The sequence below is a fragment of the Diaphorina citri genome, unplaced genomic scaffold (genome assembly GCF_000475195.1).
Source record: "Diaphorina citri unplaced genomic scaffold, Diaci psyllid genome assembly version 1.1 scaffold3857, whole genome shotgun sequence".
NCBI lineage: Eukaryota > Metazoa > Arthropoda > Insecta > Hemiptera > Psyllidae > Diaphorina > Diaphorina citri.
The window spans coordinates 29830-43630 of NW_007381257.1; the positions used below are offsets into that span (position 1 = coordinate 29830).

The following is a 13801-nucleotide window of genomic DNA, read 5'->3' on the forward strand; positions in this document are numbered from 1 at the left end:
TTGTTGTTGTTGTTGCTGCAGCAGCGACGTCCAACAAGTCATTTCAGGTATCCTCCTCCTTGTTTCTCGTCCGGTAGGATCATTAACAGCCGGGTTTGTTCTATCTCATCTAAAGTAAACCTTTTGTTCAGGTGTAGACTCCTAGACACTTGCCTTTAGCATGACAATCATGACATGTTAAAGCAGGTTGTAAATATGCAGCAGCGACGTCCAACAAGTCATTTCAGGTATCCTCCTCCTGGTTGTTTGTTTCTCGTCTGGTAGGATCATTAACAGTCGGGTGTGTTCTATCTCTTCTAAAGTAAACCTTTTGTTCAGGTGTAGACTCCTAGACACTTGCCTTTAGCATGACAATCATGACATGTTAAAGCAGGTTGTAAATAGTGTCCAGACATAGTCGACGCCGTCGATCGACGTCGGCTGAATCGGTAAACTGCCTCGGCAACATGGATTTACCTCGTCGATCGACAGCGTCAATAATAGGACACTCCTTAATATTGTATATGGATAATATAATGTATAACTCACACGGTTCACGAAATAATCACGTAGTCCAATAGGTTTAATTGAATCATCCTGTATTATCACGCCTCAATAGAGATATTAGAGATACACAGAGGGAAAGTAGCCGAATCTCTAAATCTATTGCAGTCTAGTCTGTTCAGAATCCAACACAGTTGAATGGTCCGGTGCCAGACTTGCCTAACCCACAAATTTGAAAATTTCGAGCTACCTCCATTAGCTCCTAAAAATTTGACCCGATTTCATTACTTTCCTTCCTATAGGATAAGGAAAGTAAAAAGGATGGGTGATCGTTTTGCCCCGATGTACCATTTTGCCCCGTGTTCCCCTACTTCTCCGTGTGTGAATTCACATGAATCTCATGGTCTTTTAACCTATGTGTCTTATGCAAGGACCCAAGGACGAGGAATGTAGACAAATTTAGTGTAGCTGTATAGTATAGTGCTATATCTAATTCTGGATATTGCATTAATCTTCAACTGCAACTCAAATACATCCCCTGCAGTAAATCTCTTTAGCTGTGTCCACACATAGTCGACGAGCGTCGATCTACGAGGGGAACAGTTGTCGAAGCAGTGTGGACGGTTTCAGTCATCGATCGACGGCTATCGACTACGTGGACACAGTGGACATAGTTTTACTCCTCGTCTTTTCCTCAAGTACAGCCTTACTTAACCTGCGGCCCACCAAGCTTTTCTTTTGCGGCCCGCCAGGCTTTTCAGAGCGGGCCTTCGCAGCATAACCTAAGACACTATGCCATGGGATCTAGTACTAAATGGTGGTAAACAATATGACCAAATATGTTCACCTTGGCACCAATCCAGTTGCAAACCATACTCGACGTTGCGTGGTCTCCCGGGTCCGTCCAGGTACTTATGCATTCAACGTCGCGTCTTGAAGCTGCTGACTAAGTTAACTTTTAGTATGAAATTGATTCTTTGTAGGTGAAAGATCTACATGGACTTTGACTATTCACAACCCTGTCCTTTTTGTCATTCACGTGAATTTGTATTGATTGGCCTGCGTTGCAATCGCCTACCTCCAGCCACGTGTTTGCTGAGTCACATTTTTTTTTCCTCCCACCAAGATACAAAACATTGTGAACCTTGGAAACAAATTCTCCGTATCGTTCAGAAATTCGATTGAAAACAAATGTGTTTCGAAAAATTGCTTATCTCAACAAGTGCAGATTTTATGCCGTATTCGGATCGAACGATATTTAGCGAACATATTATGTTATAAAGTGCCTTGTGGAAGAATATGCATACAAAAGATTTTATCCATTTTATTAAGCTAACGGCAGTAGTGGCTTCGTTAAGAGGGATTCATCAGCACTGGAAAAATACTGAAGTTAAGCACCATTGAGTGATGTCTTGGATAGGTGACCCTGGATACACTCACTGTGCTCCTGGATTTTTCGGGGTGCATTTTGCCTCGTGCGGACAGTAAATGATTTGGAGATTTGGTTGCATTCTGGGAGAATGCGGATCTGACCCTGGATACACTTGCTGTGCTCCTGGATTTTTCGGGGTGCATTTTGCCTCGTGCGGACAGTAAATGATTTGGAGATTTGGTTGCATTCTGGGAGAATGCGGAGATGCAAATCCTATGTATTCTCAGTTTTGCCACCAGTAAAGGCCACAGACCGGGCACCTATGATCTGACTCTGGATACACTCACTGTGCTCCTGGATTTTTCGGGGTGCATTTTGCCTCGTGCGGACAGTAAATGATTTGGTTGCATTCTGGGAGAATGCGGAGATGCAAATCCTATGTATTCTCAGTTTTGCCACCAGTAAAGGCCACAGACCGGGCACCTTGTTTGAATTTAGATGTCATCATGGGTCATTGGGCTTGAAATTTCCCTCTGTCTATGCGGCATGGGCATCGCGTGCACAATATTCTTGTTTCTTTAACAACATGAATTGCTTGAAATAAAAACGATCTGTTTCTTGTGTTGGCAAACGAACAAATTATCATGTTCAGCTTATATCAGTGTTCAGTGTGTACCTTTATGACGTGCTCGGAAGGAGAGGTGGAAGAGGGAACTGTACTGCGATAAATTCCAACAACAGAGGAAGTACCTTTTTGACGTGCTCGGAAGGAGAGGTGGAAGAGGGAACTGTACTGCGATAAATTCCAACAACAGAGGAATGATAAGTTGATAATTTTTGGAACTCGTTCCTTGTCTGACTCACGAGCTCTCTCTCTGTGTTTATTATGGGAGTTGTGAGTTGTATAGACAAATACAAAACACTAGAGCTCATACCTAACCGAATTAAGGGGGAATGCTACCTGAACAAGACCAAGGTATTAATTATGTACTTGAATTAGTTTAAGTGGGTACTTTTCACTCCAAACAAAAACATGTTCACTCCAAATTTGAATACTTTGATCGCTGCTTTGAAATTCATAAAATACCTATTCACTGCTGAAATGAAATCCAGGTACAATACCTACTTACCTACTACTGTAATTAACTAATTAATTTAATTCCGACTACTTCAAGAAAATAAGAACATCCTCAGAGTGTCTGCAAAAAGAATCTCAATTCACGGGTTGCATTTTCGCTTCCCTGGGGACTCCCATCCAACACACCTTCCCAGGAAGATAACACTCAATATTCACGTGTGTTTGAGCGTGTTTATTTACATACACACGTAACAGTATTTACATATCCCTCAGTATCACATACTTGCTTCAATGTGCATTTGTTCTGACTAATCTGTAGAATTATTTCATCTTTGAGTTTTTCTTTGACGTGTCAGTATCACATACTTGCTTCAATGTGCATTTGTTCTGACTAATCTGTAGAATTATTTCATCTTTGAGTTTTTCTTTGACGTGTTTAGTGTTTGATTTGAAAATGTCTTTGGACAGTAGTTCTAAACCTTTGATGAGGATATCATTATCATTTGTCTGAGATATTCTATCAATAAGTTGGTTGAGTATAGCAGTGCGGGTAAAGTTCTCACTATCATCACTGCCTATATACTTTTCATAGTCATTTCGAAACACTTTGTTATTGTCTAATTCATAGGTTTTTTGTAATGCATGTAGTGCTACTAGAGGGGTTACTTCTTCCACAGGCATTGTGTCCAAGATCTTGAATATTGCCTCGGTGGTGAAACATCTGTTGAAGCCATCAATGATTTCATTGAGTTCTTCTTTATCAGTAGTTTCAGCAATGGTCTCTTTATGTTCATCTTGCACTAAATTATTATCTAGAACTATGAAATCTTTACCTGATAACCTTCTCACAACAATAGGAAGTTCTTGTATGTTTACACCATCTTGCACCAAGATAGTTGAGTGTCCAAGTTTATTTGAGGCGTGTCTTATTGAGTAACGAATGATACTTTGTCTGGATACAAGTTGTCCTAACTTTTGCAGACTTTTGTTCATTTCTATCACCGTGTCTTCTTATCACTTATCTTAACAGATTACTTCAGTTTTATCTTTTATCACTCACTAATCTCTATCACCTTATCACTTTTTAAATTTTTGTTGTTGTTCGTGAAGTTAGCATTGTAAACAACGAGCACAAAAAGTTATGAAATAAAAGAGGCGGCTCGCGAACCTCGAGTAAAAGGTGTGTTCATTTATACTCATCTTCGAAGTAGGGGTAAAGTAAGTTCTTCTCTAAAAGTGTCTACTACTCCGCTTTTGTCGTCCTCTTAGAACAATATTAGGTACCTCTTGATTAATGAAATATATGGTGTTTGTGTCTTTTTAGTAGGGTTGTTCCACCTTTAATAGCCCTACTTTTAATAATAAAAAAAGACTTACCTACCTCTGTATTTACTATACTTTTGATAATTAACTATCTAATAATATACCATGGTATCATCCGTTACAGTCGCGTCATCAAGACAGAGCTCGAGCTTGATGTGATGCGGTACGCTAGCCGCATCTCATCCGAAGCGCACCGTAGCGTTATGCGTAAGGTATCGGCCGGTATGTACGAGTATCAAGCCGAGGCTATATTCAAGCACTATATCCTCTATGTGGGTGGATCTAGACATGTGGCCTATACGTGTATATGTGCCAGCGGAGGGAATGGAGCTGTCCTGCATTATGGGCATGCATCAGCGCCCAATGATAAGCGGGTCAATGACGGGGACATGTTGTGAGTATCTTACTATAATTGGCCCGCGGTACCTTTTTTAAGGCCCGTTCCTACTTGTCGTTCGAAAAAAAAAAAAAAAATGGGGGGCGTATTTAGGGCTATACGCTATACAGGAAAAAAAGCTCAAAAGGAACTAGCGCTTCTCACTACTTTACCTTTAGCCATAGGTCGCTCAGATTTTGCAGATGGCTTCGATATTTTATGATGATCAAAAGTGTCCGCGGGCCGGACTTTGAGAAATGTACGGTTCGGCCGCTATTTCACTCCAAATCTTTGAAAAGGCTCAAAAAGAGTTCGCAATTCTCAGGCCTTTAGATTTCAGTCAAAATTGCTCCAACTTGGCACAGAGATTTGATAAATTATGTAGATCTAAAATATCCTTGGGCCCTGTTTGCAGCGGGCACGGTTCGGCCGTTATTCCGGACCAAAGTTCCGCTATTTAGGGCTATACAGGGAAAAAGCTCAAAAGGAACTAGCGCTTCTCACGACTTTACCTATTACTTGTCGTTCGAAAAAAAAAAAAAAAATGGTGTGCGTATTTAGGGCTATACGCTATACAGGAAAAAAAGCTCAAAAGGAACTAGCGCTTCTCACTACTTTACCTTTAGCCATAGGTCGCTCAGATTTTGCAGATGGCTTCGATATTTTATGATGATCAAAAGTGTCCGCGGGCCGGACTTTGAGAAATGTACGGTTCGGTCGCTATTTCACTCCAAATCTTTGAAAAGGCTCAAAAAGAGTTCGCAATTCTCAGGCCTTTAGATTTCAGTCAAAGTTGCTCCAACTTGGCACAGAGATTTGATAAATTATGTAGATCTAAAATATCCTTGGGCCCTGTTTGCAGCGGGCACGGTTCGGCCGTTATTCCGGACCAAAGTTCCGCTATTTAGGGCTATACAGGGAAAAAGCTCAAAAGGAACTAGCGCTTCTCACGACTTTACCTATAGCCACAAGTCCCTCAAATTTTGCAGACAGCTTCAATATTTTTATTTTGTTCATTTCAGAGTATTTGACATGGGCTCATCGTACTGTGGTTATGCGTCGGATATTACATGTTCATATCCCGTGAATGGCAAGTTTACTGAGAAGCAGGCCTATATTTATAACGCTGTGCTGAGTGCCAACAGAGCTGTCATGGAGGCGGCCAAACCGGGTGAGTTCTTAATAATAATTAAGTATGGTTGGGCTATTTATTTAGTTTTTTTTTTTAAATTCTTTACTTATGCGGTTTGATAGAGGAAACTGGTCTTATCGTCTCGAAAGCGAAGAGAGAAGAAAGACAAGACAGGAGAAAACCAGTCGTTCCGATGCGGTTTGATAGAGGAAACTGGTCTTATCGTCTCGAAAGCGAAGAGAGAAGAAAGACAAGACAGGAGAAAACCAGTCGTTCCGAGAACGAACCCTATCCTTAACGGATAAAAACTTCGTTTTCTTCTGCATAGGTGATTGTAATTATTATTTTGTTCTCAGGAGTGAGTTGGGTGGATATGCATCACCTCGCAAACAAAGTAGTTCTGAGCAAATTACTTGATATTGGATTGCTAAGAGGAACTATAGATGAGTTGATGGAGGTAATTATTAGTAGTTTAGTAAACAGGTCTTCGCAAAATTTCAGCAGATATGACTGAAAGGTAAAGTCCGGATAAACGTTTTCTTTTTGTTTTTTTTTTTTTTTTTTTTTTTTTTTAACCTTACCCACGCTATGGAATTGGAACTGAACTCTCTCTTGAATTATATCTATCGCGGATTAAATGGGTAAACAACCAGTGATACTCGTAAGTTGATCACATAGCTACCTACGAATACTGCACACAACATTCTATTTGATACTTCTTCTTTTTGTAGGAATGAAACAGAAAGAAGGTTTCAGCTTTGTTCACCCTTTCAATTATGCCAGATTCACGCATGAATCCTTCTTTTTGTAGGAATGAAACAGAAAGAAGGTTTCAGCTTTGTTCACCCTTTCAATTATGCCAGATTCACGCATGAATCGACGAAATTGTTCAGTTCAAACTGCGACATAAAAATGACGCACAGACTAATTAATTTAAGGTCAATTCTGATTACAATTCGTCAGTATGTGGAATAGCTGTCTGATATTTTAATAATCATGAGCTATATTTATAATAATTACGTATTTTTGTCTTCATTTGGCAGGAATGCTAATTAATTTAAGGTCAATTCTGATTACAATTCTTCAGTATGTGGAATAGCTGTCTGATATTTTAATAATCATGAGCTATATTTATAATAATTACGTATTTTTGTCTTCATTTGGCAGGAATCCTACTTCCATTGGGCATTTGGTGTGTATGAACCCGATTTCTACGGTGTGATTGAGATGACCACCGGTCGAAGCATCCTGTTTGCTCCTCGCCTATCTGAAGACTATGTGGTGTGGATGGGACAACTACCTACCCTAGATGAATACAAGGAGAAATATCAAGTGGATGAGGTGTATTTCTCAGATGAGGTAATGTATAGCCGCGCTTATCTCCATGATATAACTGCGAAAGAATGGGCCTTTAAAAGCCTAACACATCCTTTAGGGCTGTTCGCCCCTACACCTAAGCTTCGGATTGTACTTTTTGTATATGGAGTGAAGCTATTGGAGTTAAGGGCCTTTGGTAAGATGTAACCCTAAATGTTGTGCCCTTGGGCCTTTTGATAAGGTATAAAGATCTTGGTAAGGTATAGCACAAAACACTCTGCCCTTTGACCTCTTGAGAACTCTATCTAGAGGTATAACTCTAATGGCCATATTAGCCACGTTGAAGCCTACTGATACAACACTAGCTGTTGTGTAATACAAGTAATACAATAACATGTTGAATTATGAATTTATAACCAATAAACAACGTTAGCCACGGCAAGGCCTGGAAATTTTTGAACAATTTGAGTCGATTTTAAGGCGAGAAAAGCCCTTATGAATACAGTTCTTATGAATAAATTTGTAAAGAGCTCACTGGAAATTTTTGAACAATTTGAGTCGATTTTAAGGCGAGAAAAGCCCTTATAAATACAGTTCTTATGAATAAATTTGTAAAGAGCTCACGGCTCACTCTTATTAATAGAGACGGTTTAGAGTTTAGATTTAGAGATACTCATTTTAATTTTCCCAATATACCTGTATCTAGTTTTATTTTGTTTATATTTGATGTGAATCGAAGTGTGTATGGTGTGGGAAATTTTTGAACAATTTGAGTCGATTTTAAGGCGAGAAAAGCCCTTATGAATACAGTTCTTATGAATAAATTTGTAAAGAGCTCACGGCTCACTCTTATTAATAGAGACGGTTTAGAGTTTAGATTTAGAGATACTCATTTTAATTTTCTCAATATACCTGTATCTAGTTTTATTTTGTTTATATTTGATGTGAATCGAAGTGTGTATGGTGTGTTTGTATAGATGTGACCTCGTTACTAATTAGTAAATACTGAGCTTGTGTTTGTAAATAACTCTGTCCTCGGTGTGCTACCTAGAATGTATATGCTGTGTTTGTATAGATGTGACCTCGTTACTAATTAGTAAATACTGAGCTTGTGTTTGTAAATAACTCTGTCCTCGGTGTGCTACCTAGAGCAACTCAAATACATCCCCTGCAGTAAATCTCTTTAGCTGTGTCCACACATAGTCGACGAGCGTCGATCTACGAGGGGAACGTATGTTGTCGAGGCAGTGTGGACGGTTTCATTCATCGATCGACGGCCATCGACTACGTGGACACAGTGGACATAGTTTTACTCCTCGTCTTTTCCTCAAGTACAGCCTTACTTAACCTGCGGCCCACCAAGCTTTGCTACCTAGAGTTAATATAGATGTTTAGTTTAGTATCTAGATATACGTACACGTTACGTCTGTGATAGCTCAGGTGTGTGAGAGAGACAGAGAATCATAGCCTCTGAGACCGGATAATATCTAATGTCACGAGATTTTATACCTTGTTGGTCTTTAATAAAGATGAATTACATAGCACAGCTAAAAGCTATTAACTGACAAATTTTCAAGTAATATTCCAGTGGATCAAAAATATCTCATTCTAAACCGATTATTTCTAATTAGGTACGACTAGACTAATGTAGTGACGGACCTAAATATGTAAATTAAAAGGGATGCGTGCAATGACAAAATTACCTGATGGTCATTTAATGGGTAATGGGTGAACATACCTCTGAATTGTTTATTGTTCATATTATAGTTACGTTTGTATCTTAGGCACAATTAACAGGTTGTTAATATGTAATTTCAATTGACAGGCTGTTAATAATTTGTTTTATAATATCACCCTGTACGTAGTTAATGGGACACAATACGGACTGCTCAATGTTAATACACGTTAGGCATTGTCGTTATGTGGCTCGTTGTTATCTTAGCTTACTTATGTAACGTGAAAATTCTTGGCACGGTTGTATTGTTTAAATAGGCTTCGAATGAAAATGGAAAATTCTAACATTAGGGTGTCCTGTTACATGAGGCTTCTCTTGGTTTTACCATTTCCTGAGGACGGAACATCAGGTTTGCACCTGAGGAAACGAGCTTACAGAATCTGTAGTGGGCGCAGTCCATATTCTATGACTCTGCTGGATTTTCGGCATGTCCAAAATCCGTCATTAGCAAATCCCAAGTGCACGCTCCAAATTTCATCATATTTGTGAAACTAACAGAGTTATGACAGGGGTAAAAATGTGGCGAAATGTTTCTTGTACACACTGTGTGTTATAAACTTGGCCTGGCGCACGGCCGTGCGTCTTGATTTGGATTCAAAATTTACAAATATACCTTGTGGACCTTCAGCAAACTCCTGTCAATGACAACATATGTCTCTCACTTCCTATGTAATCTACGTATGTATATCTACCATTCCACAAATTAAAAACATCTACGAGTATGTATATGTATAACACTCATCTTATTTAGTCTGCTAATCTGCTTCATAGGAAATAGATTAAAAGAAGTCACAAATATACACAATTTCCATGTATTTTTTTTTTTTTTTTTTTATTTGTATATTTTGCGTATAATGAACTTCAGCAGAATCCACGCGAAGCGATCGTGTTTATAAATCTATTGTTGACGCACTTTGATAGTTTTTAGTGGAATCAAGGGAGTTCATATATTCATATTTGAAGTGTTTGACTCTTGACTGTCAAGGTCTGCCTCCAAAACTGTCCTTTTCGCTTCCATAGATTCAGTTCGGAGTCTGTACATCATTATAACATCACGCAGTCTATTCATATTCATCCTGTTCTTCATCTTCCTATAGCCTTTTCCTATTAAATGGGGTCGGCGTTGCTTGTCAGTCTCTTCCAGGCAGCCCATATTCATATTCATCCTGTTACCTACTGTTATTTTGACAGGGTGTCATTCCACGAAGCTATTTTGCATTCTGCACATGAATTGGTCGTCCGGTCGAATACCGAATCTCAACTCTCAACTGATCAAATCGAATCGTACCTATACCCGGTACTCCTGCATAATGATTAGTGCAATATCAAAAATCAAAGTGGCCACGAAGCTTGCTTTCATTATCATCTCGAACGTATTTATCTTAGGCACAATTAACAGGTTGTTAATATGTAATTTCAATTGACAGGCTATTAATAATTTGTTTTATAATAACACCCTGTACGTAGTTAATGGGACACAATACGGACTGCTCAATGTTAATACACGTTAGGCATTGTCGTTATGTGGCTCGTTGTTATCTTAGCTTACTTATGTAACGTGAAAATTCTTGGCACGGTTGTATTGTTTAAATAGGCTTCGAATGAAAATGGAAAATTCTAACATTAGGGTGTCCTGTTACATGAGGCTTCTCTTGGTTTTACCATTTCCTGAGGACGGAACATCAGGGTTGCACCTGAGAAAACGAGCTTACAGAATCTGTAGTGGGCGCAGTCCATATTCTATGACTCTGCTGGATTTTCGGCATGTCCAAAATCCGTCATTAGCAAATCCCAAGTGCACGCTCCAAATTTCATCATATTTGTGAAACTAACAGAGTTATGACAGGGGTAAAAATGTGGCGAAATGTTTCTTGTACACACTGTGTGTTATAAACTTGGCCTGGCGCACGGCCGTGCGTCTTGATTTGGATTCAAAATTTACAAATATACCTTGTGGACCTTCAGCAAACTCCTGTCAATGACAACATATGTCTCTCACTTCCTATGTAATCTACGTATGTATATCTACCATTCCACAAATTAAAAACATCTACGAGTATGTATATGTATAACACTCATCTTATTTAGTCTGCTAATCTGCTTCATAGGAAATAGATTAAAAAAAGTCACAAATATACACAATTTCCATGTATTTTTTTTTTTTTTTTTTTTTTTTTTTTGTTTGACAGGGTGTCATTCCACGAAGCTATTTTGCATTCTGCACATGAATTGGTCCTCCGGTCGAATACCGAATATCAACTCTCAACTGATCAAATCGAATCGTACCTACATATACCCGGTACTCCTGCATAATGATTAGTGCAATATCAAAAATCAAAGTGGATTTGACAGGGTGTCATTCCACGAAGCTATTTTGCATTCTGCACATGAATTGGTCCTCCGGTCGAATACCGAATCTCAACTCTCAACTGATCATATCGAATCGTACCTACATATACCCGGTACTCCTGCATAATGATTAGTGCAATATCAAAAATCAAAGTGGCCACGAAGCTTGCTTCCATTATCATCTCGAACGTATTCCACTATTCCCACATCAGTATTTTGTCTAGTAGCGAAAGCGTATCACTTGTTACGCACGATATGGTTGAATAGAGTTAAGGTTAAGCAGTCTAGGGCCATGGAGAGCAGACTAGGGTTAGTGAAATAGTGGATACATTTCCGCGTGTGATCTCTCGCGTATGTGTTAAACCGTTCAGTGGATTGAATTCCCTTATCACACGATGACGTAAAGCCATTAATTGAATCGCATGACGTTATCAGGACCCAGTAATTGATTTGTTATCATTTACTCACATGATGAATATATTGCTAACTGTTTCATCCGTGCTTCCCAATGTTTTAGAACAGTGCTTCCCAAACTGGGGTCCGCGGCCCTCGAAGGAGCCGTGGGGGCCGTGAAGGGCTTCAAGAATCCCGGGAGGATCACATAAAATACAGTAAAGGGGCCGCGAAGAGCTCAAAAATGTAACAATGGGACCGCGTAGAAAAAAACAGTTTGGGAATCGCTGGTTTAGAATATTACAAAAAGTCCCATATGAACGCACCGTAAGTAAATTGCTCCGCACTTCGGAAGCATACGGTCGCGTTACGCGCCCCCCGTTGGCGTATTGATATGCATGATTGTATGTAATTCACCAAGGATCCCTGGTGAATATTGATAGTCACTCTGAACTATCAATATTTAAGAAATTACACCTAGATAAATTTTTGACTTGACCTGGGCTCCCAACAGTCCCAACCTCCAGATCCAAAGTCCAACGCGTTAACCACTGCACCACTGAGGTTGGTCTGAACTATCAATATTCTCACGACTTATGAGAATTTACAACATAGGCATCATAGTATACGTGAGGAATTAAGGATGAATCTTGATGATATTAGCTACTCCCAAGGTTACAATGCACATTAATATGCTCCCATTTATACTCAAAGTCCCTTATCACTACATTATCACTCCAAAACAAAATTCAAACAGGACTAGAACGAAAACAAGACCTCTATAATGTGTGTTGTTTACGTCTGTTTCATTCATGCATGGCTGTAGGGTTTTGTTTACACGACCTGCAACCACTCACGTCCTACTCTGATCTATAAATGTGATTTTGTTTACAAAATACAGGTTTACGTCATGTCTTATTGATTATTTCCTTATTCACAAGTGTAGGTTATCTGATCAGAGGTTTTCTATTTTGAGAGCTCGTGTTGTTTTGGTTTCAGTCCAAATTTTCGACCGAGGGAACAAGAAAGTAAATAAAAAGATGTGGATTTAGGTACTGACTTACACGTACTTACATATGTATGTCTAACCTCTAACATGTTCTACAACTCTGTACGCAGGATAATTGTGTAGGCAGGCTCATGAAATACATTTAGTGAACCCTTGTTTATTTTAAAAAACGATTTGTTTGTTTGGTTTCAGATAGTTCAAGTTCTGCAGTCGAAATCACCATCCGTGCTTCTAACACTTGTGAGTATTCACAAACTTGTAGGGGGACGAATATAAATAGGTGCCTAAAGTCGAATATAAATTTAATATTATCATCCCGAAATCGAAGTGAGAAGAATGACAGGATAGAAGAAAGTCAGCCGTTCCAAGAACGAACCTTATCTGTTCACGATAAAGTTCGCTCCGGGGTGGGAATCGAACCCGTGATCCAGCGCCTACAAGGCAGGCGCTACCCTCCAAACTAACTAGACTTTTTTCTTCTTTAAATTACCCACGGTGTATTGTCTTGAAATTTTCTTTTCTTTGTTAATTCCAGGCAGGTGTAAATACAGATAGTGATTTACATGCCATTGAAGCAACATTTAAGGGCATCGAAAAGTAAGTTAATATAGTTATTTTAGAAAGTAAGTCGGTAGAAAATTAGTAGGTGGTGGTTAAGGCGCTCACCTAATTCTAAGTGCGTGAATTCGAAACCCAACCAAGGCATGGAATTTTATGTTCAAAATCAACTTTAAATATTTATTTTAGTTGTTCAAAATCAAGCCGCGCATAAAACAGGGATATTGAAAAGTGTGCCATGGTGGCAATAACTTTGAGAAGCACTCTCATAGGGACTAAAAATCCAGTCATAATATCACAAAAGCAAGCCCCTCATATTTTCACTCGCCTTTTCTAATGTTTCAGATTCAAAGTTGATAACCAAATTCTTTTTCCTGTGATAGCAGAATGGTAAGTTTGACTTCAGCCGCGGATAAAACAGGGATATTGAAAAGTGTGCCATGGTGGCAACAACTTTGAGAAGCACTCTCATAGGGACTAAAAATCCAGTCATAATATCACAAAAGCAAGCCCCTCATATTTTCACTCGCCTTTTCTAATGTTTCAGATTCAAAGTTGATAACCAAATTCTTTTTCCTGTGATAGCAGAATGGTAAGTTTGACTTCGCCTTTGGTTGGTTCCGATGTAATATAATAATATTGTGTATAAATATCATTAAACTTGTAGGTTTTTCAA

The 13801-nt window shown here is 39.0% G+C and overlaps 2 protein-coding genes across 2 annotated transcripts in view; both read left to right on the forward strand.

Moving 5' to 3' along the window:
• Window positions 1–6287, forward strand: part of LOC113472093 (xaa-Pro dipeptidase-like) — a 28208-nt gene extending 21921 nt beyond the window's left edge. The window contains exons 5-7 of the mRNA XM_026831664.1: window positions 4381–4650; window positions 5655–5803; window positions 6121–6287. Coding sequence (XP_026687465.1) covers window positions 4381–4650; window positions 5655–5803; window positions 6121–6278 — 577 coding nt within the window. The 3' untranslated portion in view covers window positions 6279–6287. The remainder of the gene's footprint in view (window positions 1–4380; window positions 4651–5654; window positions 5804–6120) is intronic.
• Window positions 6288–6898: 611 nt separating this feature from the next.
• Window positions 6899–13526, forward strand: LOC103520629 (xaa-Pro dipeptidase-like). The gene is made up of 4 exons (XM_026831666.1): window positions 6899–7123; window positions 12760–12807; window positions 13103–13164; window positions 13471–13526. Exons 1-4 carry the CDS (start codon window positions 6992–6994, stop codon window positions 13517–13519), a joined length of 291 nt encoding a protein of 96 aa, XP_026687467.1. The 5' UTR covers window positions 6899–6991; the 3' UTR covers window positions 13520–13526.
• Window positions 13527–13801: the final 275 nt, after the last annotated feature.